Here is a 12971-nt window from a genome sequence, read left to right on the forward strand (position 1 = left end):
TGCTTTGTAAAAGGAGCCCTTAGTGTTTCCGGATGTTGCCAAGGCAACTCAGTTTAAAAGGAAGGCATTTTTGTTATTAAAACCTCGTGTCTTAGCAATTGGAGCATATTTTTATTTAAAGTTTCCCTGTAAATGTTTGATTAGACATCAGAATAAAGATTACATCTTCTGGGATCCTTTACAGCTAGAGCAATTTTTATTAGTTCAAGAAACCCATAAATCATAAACTGACAACTACTGTTCTTTTGGAGTTAATTTAAAGATACCAGTAAGAATTGAGAATTCTAAAAGTTTCTTTGAAAGATTATTTAATTAAGATTTATTACTATTTGAATCTCTTAATTACTGATTAAAATTTTCTTTTGATCCTTGATGGTAATCTCCCTTAATGTGGGCTAGATGGAAATTATGATGTTATAATGTTATGGATATATTTTGTTTTGTTCAAATCTCCATTCCTATACTTTATATAATGAATAATTTTGAAAATTATAATAAAGTAAAAAACTCCTCAAATAATTTAGTCTCTTAACATAAATCAATATGGGATGATAAGATTCAGCCTGTCTCAGGTCTTTACCTAGTTTAGGGAATACTACTAATTGTGCTATTTTTAAAGAATTGGGTTGGGACTGTTCTATAATCTCATTAAGATTATCACAAAAAGCACAGTTACTTACCATAACAAGTGTTATTCAGGGACAGCAGGCAGATATTCTCACATGTGGGTGACATCATCCATAGAGCCCAATACGGACAGTGCTAAAACTGTACTGTCACTTTAAATTTGTTAAGAATCTTCAAGACTGCCTGCACCACACAAGTGCCATCCCACCTTACATTGGCTCATAAAAGGAGCATGTGCTCAGAAAAAGTTTGGATTTCTGCAACTCCTGTATTGTGGGAAGGGATTGAACACCTAGCATAATGAATCCGGAAGGGATGTAACAGAAAATCTTAAGCGATTCTTGGGTAGCTATTAACTGGGCCCTATTATGTGGTGTGGGCAGGGGCCATAGGCATCTCTCCTTTATTAATTGCTTTTCCAATATAAGGATGGCCCTATCCCCAAGTTTCTTTACAAGACTGGTATAAATGATATCACCACCTCTCACGACTGCTTTAGATGTCTTCCTAAAAAAAGGATGGGGTCAGTTCTATGTGACTGATTACCTACAACATAATCTGTTCATTTATCTTTTAGATATGCACCAAATTTTTTTTTATCAAGATTTATATTTTAGGAGGAAAATCCATTTCTGACCTCTAGTAATACAGAATGAGCCTGAATTTTATCCATAAGATTGCATAGTCTGAAATTTCTATGGGTCCTATGAAGGCATCAATGTTTTTAGCGAATAATCCTTAGGTCCCTAAGATATAAATATGGAAATGGGTGGCATGAGTCCATTGGCATAGTGCATGGAAGGGGGCGGTCCTCCCAGGTGCGGCCTTCCTAAGGGCGTGGAAACCCCTCCTTCCGCCCCTCTCCTTGCCGCATCCATGCACCCCTTTCTTCCCCGCATCTATTTTTTTTTTTTTATTTCCCCAGCGCAAGGTTGCTGCCTGCATCAGCATCAGCGCTCTTGCTGAAGTCACTTCCGGGACCCATGCCTAGGAAGTGATGTCAAAGGGCGAGCAGACACTGACATGGGAATGCTGTTCACTTTGGAGAAATTAGAAAGGTATGGGGAAAGAGAAGGGGGTGCACGTGCAGCAGAGGGCAGGGGAGAGGCGCCAACACCCCAGGTGCCACTCACCCTTAGTACACCACTGCATGGGTCCTAAAGAAACAAGTTAAATTCTGCTCCCTGGATGGAGGGTTCTCCAAATATCAGTCACTCCAACAGTGGTACTTAATAATACTGCCTGATTCAAATCGATTCACCGATTCACTTTGGGTGAATCAATTTGAATTGATTTAAAAAATAAATAAATAAAAAGACCTCTCGATTCGGTGACTGACCCTCCCCCTCTCATCCCATAAAACAGGAGCCACAGCGCTGCCTCTTGTTGGCCGTCCGCTGCCGCTTCTGCTTTAGAGGGCGAGGGTCAGTCGGGAAGTGCTGGTGTCTGGCTTCCCACGCATGCATTTACCTAACATCAGCAGCCTGCAGAGAAGATTGCCAGTGCTAGCGATCTTTGCAAGCTGCCATTGGCCTTCGGAGCTGTTTCCTCTGACGTGATCCTGCCTCTGACGTCAGAGGAGGGGCTGGTCCGCAGCAGAGGTTAGACAGCTCCAAAGACCTATGGCAGCTTGTAAAGATCGCTAGTACTGGTGATCTCTGCAGGCTGTTGAAATGAGGTAAATGGAAGTGTGGGAGGCCTTCCGGGGGGGGGGGGGGGAGTTTGCAGTCCTTTGGGGGGGGGCAGGCAGGCCTTCAGGGGTGGGGTGCAGGCCTTTAGGGGGGACAAGCCTTTAGGGGTTGTGGTACAGGCCTTCAGGGGAGGGGGGCCCTGGTGCATATGCCAGCCTTTGGGGGGGAAGAAATAATGGGTCTAAAAACAGAGGAGAGGGAGAGATAGGTGGACAATGGGTTTTAGGGAGGGAAGGAACAGAGAGGGAAAGAAATTGGACACAAGGGATGGTATGGAGGGGGGGATAGCGATACTGGATAGGAGAGTAGTTGGGAAAAGAAAGGGAGATATGGTGGACCCTGGGGTGGTGGGAGAGATGCTGGATGAAAGAGTAGTTGAGAAAAGGTGGATCTGTGGTTGGAGACGAAAAAAAGGAAAGATGCCAGATCTCTGGGGGAGGGAAGAGAAAAGAAAGGGGAGGACAGAGATAGAAGATTGATGGTTAGCACGGAGAAAGAAGAAAGGAGACCCTGGCAAGCAAGTTATCAGAAGACAACCAGAGCCTGGGACCAACAAGATTTGAATAGTGACCAGACAACAAAATGTAGAAAAAATATTTTTTTTTTTCCCAATTTTGTGATTACAATATGTCAGATTTGAAACGTGTATCCTGCCAAAGCTGGTGTTAGACCGCAAACGTGAGTTAGGATTTAACAGAGAGAGGAAAAGTATTTTTTGTTTGTTTATACCACAGTGCCAGTGTGGTTAGGAGAAGGCAAAGAGAGTGAAGAGGCTATAAAATAAACCCACTAGGATGTTTGAAAAAAACACCCACTTGGGCAGGAATATTGAATTGAAAAATCGATTCAAATAGGCTGAATCAAATCAAAAAATTTTTTTTCCTGAATCGAACAGCACTAGTATTTAATAATGGGACCTCTTTTGAATGATCCATATTTTTTTGTGGGTTATATGTTGAATCAAGTGTAGGGTCAGGTACTTTGTTAAAATCTCCCTCTATAAGAGCAGAAAGTCATACAAATGCTATCAGATGTTGAAAAAAATGATATACTGTAACCACTGGGAGCGTATAAATTACATAGAACGTCAAGTGACAATTAATCAACAGGTGTGCAAGAATCTGTTATACTCTTCTGTTTTTCATTCATCAATCTTTTCCTTAATATAATCATGAACTCTGCCTTCTGCAGCTGGGGAGATCACTAATTTCTCCCACCCACCACCTTTGAAGTTTGCAGTGATCATCATGATTCAAATACATTTTTAAAGTATGTTTGCTGTGCAGGGTTTGCAAGATTTTGTGCCTCTTAATGGGGAGGACATCCCCATATATTCCATAACATAATTTTCAAAGACAGATTCTTAAAATGAAAAAACAAGTGAATCATATCCAACTCCTCCATGAGTGTAAATCTGCACCAGCACAGAGCTCCTCCTTCCCACTATTAAATTCCAAGAAACACATTTTATGATCATATTTAGATCTCTGAGTAGCTCTCTGAGTTAATTCAGTTATAGTTTGTTCAAAAAGAGCAGATACATTTTCAAAATCAATCTGGATACTTTTCTATTCATTTTTTTTTCTTCTGAATTAGTTTGAGGAATCTTTTTATTTGATAATAATAATAATAATTTATTTCTTATATACCGCTATACTGTGAAGTTTGAAGCGGTTTACAATAAAGATACATTTGACAGTACATGGGATACAGGTGGGTTACAATAAAGATACATTTAGTCAGGTAATAAACCTTGTTTAATGGAGGAATATTATTAGAAGAAATCTTTAAATTCTCATTCAAATATCATTTGAGAAGATCTATAGGAAGTGTTTCAGAGGTCACAGGAAAGTTCAAGAATTTTCATTTAATCGTTGATTAAAATTTTCCATTTGCTCCAATTTTCTATGTATTGAGATATTATCTTTAATCATTGCTACTTTAAATTGATGAAGCTGCTGAATATCCTCCTGAGTTTGCCTGATACAGTCAGTAAAATCTATTTTAACAGTGAACAGTTTTAGTTAGAATATCAAGTTTGGTAGTAATATTTGTTACCTCTTCAGTTGACTGCCATTGTGGTCTCCAAACATTGAAGCAGTGACCAGATATCAGTCAAAGAAGCCTTCATACGAGTGGGATGAATTCCCAGTCTCTTGGCTGAGATCTTCAGCTCCTCCAGCACTGATGCTGTGCCCTCACTAGGAGATCCTGTGTATCCACTTCTGGGATTGTGCATCTCCTGCTCCAGAGCCCCGGTGGTGGCTGGACATGGAGGACTGACAGGTGCTGGAGGGGAAAGAGATGTTTCAAATGCCAAAGGGGAAGAATGCTCTCCAAAGCCTCTCCCTGAAGTCAGGTCAACCTCTCCGGTTGCACTTGAAAGCAGTGCAGTACAGAATCTATCGGTGGTTTGTTGGACAGGGGTAGATGAAAGGGCTGGCAAGGGCATGACCCTAGTCACCCCTTTCCTCTTAGAATGTGGCAGTTGAAAAGATTGCTGAGAGTGTCAGAAATCGCCAATTCTCCTTCACAGCTTCTCACACCACTGCCATCTTGACCAATGCCCCCGAAACATATTTCATATTGTAATATCCCATACAGATATTGTAGTATTTTCCAAATGAAGTAGAATGTTTATTAATACATGTAATATTACCCTAAGTAACAGCCCTAGTAATTCCTTAACTATTTCTAACCCTCCCCAGAATCCACCTTCCTCCCCTTTCCACCCCTACCGTAAAATATATCACAGAGAGTGTTCTAACACTCTTGCTTTCTTCCACCTGCCATTACTGATATATCATGTAACACTAGCAACCAAAAATAAAAAAAAGTCCACATATTAGCCAGAACCAACTAAATATTCTACAGGCACCGTAGACGATACCAGAGTTTTTCTGCCAGATTGGAAGATCTACCAATATGTCAGTGTATATATAACTACTCCAGTGAGCTCGACTCCTTAGCTCATATCTGTATAATTATAAGTCAGCATGATCAGAGTGCAAGGATCAAATTCGCAAACAGTCTAGATCCCAATCTCCAAATCATGAAATACCAGGAGCTAAATGCACTAAAAACAGTTAAGACCATAAGGGTCGCTTTGGGCCAATTTCGAAACAGCAATATTCAAATAGCTGCCCATGCAAATGAGCTTTGTGGAGGGCAGTTGTAATTCCATCAATTGCTCGTTTAGAAACTGGCTCTTACATATACATAGAGCCAGTTTGGGGAAGCCCCAAAGCAGCCTCTTGCCACTCAGCTGTTGGGGCTTTTTCTTTTAATGGCACAGATGTGCATGTGTTACACACTCACAATATCTGCCCCATTAAAAAAAAAAGCGAGTCGAGCTACTGCCTCCCTCCCCCCCCCAACCAGGAAGAAAAAAAAATAAAGAGGCAGGAGGAATGTCCACTCCCTCCATGACCCCCTCCCTTGCAGGACCCTCCTCCCTCTACTTTAGAATCAGCTGGAGGGATGCCCAACTCTTCCTGCCACCGCATGCCCCCCCACACCACTCCCGTACGAAAGATGACAACAGGAGGGAGGCCGTCCCTCCTGCTCGCAGGCCCGCCAGGACAAAATGGCAGACCTTCCCCATCCCAGTTCATCCTGGGATGCACAGGGAGGGGCCTAAGGCCCTGATTGGCTCAGACACCTAAGGTCCCCCCCCTGGTCTTAAGCATCTGAGTCAATCAGGGCCTTAGGCCCCTCCCCGTGCATCTCAGGATGCACTGGGAAAGAGGCGGCCTGCCATTTTGGAGTGGCGGGCCTGCATGTAGGAGGGACTTGACATCCCTCCTGATGTCATTTTTCTGTACAGGTACAGGGGTGGTTTGGAGGGCCTCGGGGCATCTGATGGCAGGAGGGAGTGGGCATCCCTCCTGACCAATTTTTTCTACAGTAGGGGGAGTGGGGTCCTAAGAGGAGATATCAATCAGTTCAGACGGGGTTCACAGAGGCAGGAGGGAGTGAGCATTGCTTTGGGCGTCTGAGCCAATCAGGGTCTTAGCCCCTCCCCGTGCATCCTAGAATACACTAGGAAGGGGAAGGCCCACCATTTTGGAGTAGTGGGTCTGCGAGCAGGAGGGACTGGGCATCCTCCCTGCTATCATCTTTCTGTACAGGGGTGGTTTGGGGGAAGACCTGGGGGCATCCAGTGACAGGAGTGGGCATCCCTCCTGCTGATTCTTTCAAATGTAGGGGGAGGGGATTCACAAAGGCAGGAATAAGTTGGCACCCCTCCTGCATCTACTTTTCTTCTGGGGGTCATTGGGGGAGCCAGCTCAACTTTTTTTTTTTTTATGGAGCAGATATTGTATTACTTACTTTTCAGCAAAGCTTTAATGGTGCATTTACCCTTTTCCACATTTGGTTAGCAAAGCTTTTCCATTACATCTACTTTTATTGGAGCCCTGAGGAAGGTGTTTCACCGAAACACGGCACATGTTGGGTCTGTGGAACACAAACTGTGGATAGTGTTTTAAAGCCCTTTCTGAAGAAAAAAAGGTTTTTAACATTGTTGGTTTCCATACTTTTGGTTTTGTTTAGTTTACCATTTTCCCTGTGGAAACTTGGGTCATTTTTTGTTTTAATATTAACAATCTAATTTTAGTAGTAATGAGGTCATTTGCATGCCAGAATTGGAGAATGTACGACCGCACAGAAAAAACACACAATGAGCAGTTTTCAACATCAGGTCATCAAATTCCATTGGTCGCTAAACCAAATTGACTGGTTTAGCAACCATTGGTACACGATTGGACAGCTTTGTGCATCCAGCCCTAAGGCAAGCCAAGCGTAGGGCTCCATTATTACCTCAAATACCACTTATTTTCCTTTAATATACTTTATACAGATGATGCAAAGACAAAAAAAAAATAATAATAATAATTGAATGCCATCTTAAAGCATGACATAACCATCAAGATTACCATAGTCTTCAAGACTGGTTTTTATGAAGTGTCCCCCAAATCTGCTATAATATGTTGTTTTAGATAATGCCATGCCTCCTGAACCCTGAGGAAAAAAAACACAAGTTTCTCCCTGCTGTGTAATTCTCAGCTTGGCTAGATAGGTACAGTAGGGTGAAGGCTATTTCTTTGAGCAAGCTGGGACAAAAGTGGTGCAAATTCCTTGTCTAGAGCAGTAACTTTACACGATAGTCCTGGAAGCATAAAATTTTTCATTCCAAATATTCAAGCTTTTCCTCATTATAGAGAACTCTAATAATACTCATCTTATGAACAAAATTGGGGAGTTGTACATGGCTGCAAATGTTGGTCATGCTTAGGCCTGATCTTGTGCTTATTCAATACCCAATGGCCCAGCAGCGTTAGACTCAAAATTTAGGATAGCCAAGTTTCTAAACCTTCGAGTGTAGAGTATGAAATAGTATAAAATTTCACCTTTTCTCAAGGCTGTTGATTTTATCCTCAAGGTGCGGTGCTAACACCACATTTTCTTAAGCTGTGTGATATTAGATTCCATGGAGTAGCATAATTAAAAAAAAAAAAAAAAATCTTAGTCCCCTTTTGGCCTAGTCTCTAAACGTTGAAAGTAGCAGGGAAAATGTCCATTCTCAAAACAAATGTCCAAAATGAGGTTTGTTTTGAGAATGGCCTGCCTCTACGTTCAGCTGTTTAAACATCCAGACCCCCACTACGTCTACACTTACAACACATTATCAACCCCAAAACAGCCTAAGTCCCAAACGCCCAAAACAAAAGCTTTTAGGCAAAGGAGGGACCAGTCCTTCATCTAAAAGCTGGATTATGTAACTGGTGTCTGTCAAAAACAACACTGGTTACAGAATCCTCCCCCCAGCAACGATCGTGGCAGGAAAGATGGCTCATCATCCCTTCTGCTGTGGCAATCGGCCCACCTCCGAACTGCTGGAAATCGCGGCAGGAGAGCTGCCCAATCTCTCCTGCTGCGGTTTGTGGCAGTTCGGGTAGAGGGATGATTGCTATTGCGGCAGGAGAGATAGCCAATCTCTCCTGCCGTGATCCAACCCCCCCCCCCCCCCAAACCAATTTGGGCAGGAGGGATCCCAGACCCTCTTGCCCCGGCAAAGCCCCCATCCCCTCCCCCGATTGGATCAGGCAGGAGGAAGCCCAGGCCCTCCTGCCCACGACGAACCCCCCCTTTACCTCAAAGAAGTTGGATGGACAGGTCCCAAACCCAGCCGCCCGGCAGGCCCACCATCCGCAGAATGGCAGGCCTTAGGGCCCAATTGGCTCAAGCGTCTAAAGCCCTGCCCACAGGAGGGGCCTATGGCAACCGGGCCAATTCCGGTTGGCCCAGACACCTAAGGCCCCTCCTGTGGGCAGGGCTTTATGCACCTGGACTAATCAGGCCCTAAGGTCCGCCATTCTGCAGATGGCGGGCCTGCCGGACTTGGGGCATGTCACGGGGTCAGCAGTTGGGTGGTTTGTCGTGGGCAGGAGGGCCTGGGATCCCTCCTGCCCATATCTTAGTGGGGGTGGGGGATCGCCAGAGCAGGGCTCCCTCCTGCCTAATCCGATCGGGGGTGGAGGTGTCACCAGGGCAGGAGGGCCTGGGATCCCTCCTACCCATATCGGTTTGGGGGTGGGAGGCTGCATCGGAGCAGGAGAGCCTGGGATCCCTGCTGCCTGGATCGTTACGGTGGGAGGATTGTGACAGGAGAGATTGGCTATCTCTCCTGCTGCGATAGCGATCTGAAGTGCTGCAGTTGGCGGTACTTCAGGGAATCGTTATCGTGAGGCATCTCTCCTGCTGCGATCGATGCGATGGGGGTGGGCAAGTTTCTGGGGCCGCTGAGCTGATCGCAGCAGCCATGATCAGCTCAGTGGCCCCCTTTTCAGCAATTATACCTGTTTTGACTTGGTCTAAGTCAAAATGTTTAAGTGCCGACTAGGTAACCTGTTTAAGCTTTTGGTTATACCTGCTGTACGACTATGTCTAAGTTGGCCCTCCCTCTAAAAATGCCTCTTTTTGCTCTATGCATTTAGAGGCAGGGGAAAGGCCTAAGATGCTTTTAGAAACGTCTAAAACCAGCTTTGATTATCAGTATTTGGATGATCAGGCTTTTTGATTGTCCAAGTACCGATTTAGGCCACCTTATAGATGTTTTTTTGTTTTGATTATGAGCCCCATAGTGTCCAGTCATTACCCTGTGAAATTCCCGCGTTACAGTTTCTAACTAGAGAATGACAGGGGGGACAAATATTTCCCAGTCCCTGCAAGTCTTATCACTGTCCCATTCCTGAAAACTCTGCCTTAACCGCACAAGCCTCAGACACTTACGATTTTAAAGTGTTTGAGTCTTGTGCAGATGAGGACAGAGCTTGCAGGAATGGGGCAGGGACAGGAAAAGAACTTGCCAGGATGGGAAAATGAGTTCCTGTGGGGACATGGAAAAATTTGTTCCCATGTCATTCTCTATTTCTAGCCACTCCTATGTGTCTAGTAATTTTTGCAACTTGCTTTAAAGATGCTTCCACTAGTACCAAGATTTCTGCAGTGATCTCAGCTGTCTATTTGGCATTTGTTGCCAGCAAGGATGGAACGATACCTTCATAATTTTAACTTCACCCAGCTTGTTATGTTCCTTACCTTTGCATTATTTCATAGTCATTGCTAGGTGCTGTGAGTCACCCAAATGTTCTTGCATATCGTGCTGAGATAAGTGCTGAAATCACTTTTAAAAACAATGAAAAGGGCAGGAGTGCCTCAGAGGCAAGAGTTTTACAATCCTCTCAGAATCTTAGCATCACATGACCCTGCAGAGAACTACACTGATACCTTGGTTTATGAGCATAATTAGTTCCAAAAGCATGCTTGTAAGCCAAAGCACTCGTATCAAAGCAAAGTTCCCCATAGGCCATAATGCAAACTCAGAAGATTCGTTCTACAAAGTTTGCTATGGTGGCCCAGGGGTGGGTACCTGCCTATGGGTGCCGCAGCCCCTTCAGCGGAGTGGCTTCCTTCCCTTGGGGTCCCCGTGCGGCTGCCCTCCCGCTACAGCAAATGCCTCTGCAGTCTGTTAGCGCCTCCTTCCCTTGGGGTCCCCGTGCGGCTGCCCTCCCGCTACGGCCAATGCCTCTGCAGTCTGCTAGCGCCTCCCGATTCAAGCCAGTCGCCATCCTGCAAAAGCATGCGCAGGACCTGTCAACTCCTGAGCCAAGCCAGCTGCTGCCCCGACAACGCGCGCGCCACGTTCAAGCACGCATATCGGCCAGCTTGGCTAGGGAGTTGAGAGGTCCTGCTCATGCGTCTGCAGGATGGCTGCCGGCTTGAATTGGGAGCCAGGAGGCGCTGGCGGACGGCAGAGGCATAAGCTGAAGTGGGAGGGCAGCCGCACAGGGAACCTGAGGGAAGAAAGCCACCCTGCTGAATGGGATGCGGCACCCATAGGCAGGTACTCACCCCTGGGCCACCATAGCTGAGAGCTCATTTAGCAAGTCAATACTTGTTTTGTGAGTTAAGGTTTGCGAGAGTGTTTTGCTCGTCTTGCAAAACACTCGCAAACCGTGGTTTGACTGTACTCTATTGTGAAAGAGCTTTGAGTAAGTTGGATCAGCTACAAGTATTAGAACCTAAACATACTTACCCTGCGGGCTGATGTTGCTGCCATCAGGAATAAAGCTTTCCAGGTTAGATACTGACAAGAGTCAAGTGGCTCAAAAGTCATACATAAAATATCTTGAATAACTAACCAGTCAATATTCACCCAGTGTCAGTCAGCATTTTAAAAAAATGCAGATCACAGCAGAATTAGGTCTAGGTATTCAATTCTGGCTCATGCCTACATGTGCTAGTCACAAGCTCTTGTGTGGGCTCTGGCTGATAGGATCTACAAAAGAATATTGGCCAAGACCCACATAAGGAGAAGCAGATGCCCTAAACCAGTTTCTCAACTCGGTCCTGGAATACCCCCTTGCTAGTCAGGTTTTAATAAATATGCATAAACTTTATTTGCATACACTGCCTCCATTATATGCAAATTTATTTCATGCATATTCATTGTGGACTGAGTTGAGACACACTGCCCTAAATCACTCTCTCCCCCTGAAAACAAGACCCCAATTAGGCCTCCCCAGACCTAACTTATCTAGCTCTAGTGGGGTCATAAGGAGAAAAGTGATAGCCGCTAGTTCCTGCCCATTGCTACTCCTGCTTCACAATGGCCACCTCAACCTCTAGCAGCAACCTTATGGTATGAGGTGTTGCAGTGGCCATTTTGAGGCCAGAGCTATGACAAAACAGAACCAAGTAGGAGTGAGTGGCACAGTGGTTCAAGCTACAGCCTCAGCACCCTGGGATTTTGGGTTCAAACCCCGCGCTACTCCTTGTAACCTGGGCAAGTCACTCAGTCCTCCATAGCTCCAGGTACGTTAGATAGATTGTGAGCCCACTGGGACAAATAGGGAAAATGCTTGAGTACCTGACTGTAAAACTTCTTAGATAATCTTGATAGGCGGTATATAAAAACCTAACAAACTTGAAACTTGATTGCTATTCATTAGGGCTAGAAAAAGTAGGCTAAGGGCTTCTTGTCCTGTGAGAGAGGGAAATTGGCATAAAGTTATGGCAAATTTTATCTACTTACTTAACCAGTTAGTGATCTGAATATTGCTGCTAACCAGTTTCCCAAACTCTGTCTATAGGGCACCCTGCACTAACCAGACTAACCAGTGCAGGGCGATAAATACTGGTATTAACCAGACAGTGTTGCTGAAGTGCCGCTGAATAATCAACAGATAGGCAAGCAGACTAGTGATTTAACCAGGCAGGAGGCTCTCTTATCTAATTCATTCATTTTGAATATCAGACCCTAAAAGATTTTAAAAATCAAAACCATAACACACCAAAAAACAACACTGCAACCACATGTGGGGGGTCAAATTTTCCAAAACAAGCCAAAAATCATAAAATCCCAACACATTTTGAAAGAAGAGACTAAAATAGCACAGGTCATAATAAATAAATTTAAAAAACAAAGCCATAAATAATTAAAGAGGAAAAATAAAAGGAATAAAACCCATTAAAGAGACAAAGTATACATCCCATTATCAGTTCTTTTATCATTGCAAATTCCTATGTAGTATGATGGAACAAATAGTCGTCTTAGTGGTTCTTATTCCTTTTATTTTTTCCCTCTATTTAATAAGTTTAAAACATTTTTGGTTCATTTTGAAAATTTGATCCCCCACGAAGTCACAATACTAATTTAATACTTTTTTTTTTAAAAACAGAAGCTATGCTGAAGTTTTATGCCAAATAAGTAATTTTGGTGATCTTTTAAAGGAAAACACGTTTTTATTATTTTTAAAGCAATAATTTGCTCTCATTTTTACTCTTACTTTTGTAAGGTACGCACAATGGGATCCTTTTATTAAGCTGCACGCTAATGATCAGCACAAATATCACACAGCCTATTATATACCAATGGCTGCATGGTACTGCTGCCCTGCCCAATTCACGATTCAAATCGGTTCACCGATTCACTTCGGGTGAATCGATTCAAATCGATTTAAATTTTTGAAAAATCAGCTTCCCGATTCGCCTCTCCCTTTGCCCACTAAAGCAGGAGCGGCAGCGCTGCTCTTGCTGGCCGCTGCCGCACCTGTTTTAGAGGGCGAGGAGGGAGGGTCAGTTGGGAAG

The 12971-nt window shown here is 44.1% G+C and overlaps 1 protein-coding gene across 1 annotated transcript in view; it reads right to left on the reverse strand.

The window, feature by feature from the left end:
• Nucleotides 1–3989: 3989 nt before the first annotated feature.
• Nucleotides 3990–12971, reverse strand: part of TCTE3 (t-complex-associated-testis-expressed 3) — a 97183-nt gene continuing 88201 nt past the window's right edge. Inside the window, exon 4 of the mRNA XM_033937458.1 lies at nt 3990–4607. Within this exon, the coding sequence (XP_033793349.1) occupies nt 4488–4607 (120 nt within the window). The 3' untranslated portion in view covers nt 3990–4487. The remainder of the gene's footprint in view (nt 4608–12971) is intronic.

Source organism: Geotrypetes seraphini, chromosome 3 (genome assembly GCF_902459505.1).
Source record: "Geotrypetes seraphini chromosome 3, aGeoSer1.1, whole genome shotgun sequence".
NCBI lineage: Eukaryota > Metazoa > Chordata > Amphibia > Gymnophiona > Dermophiidae > Geotrypetes > Geotrypetes seraphini.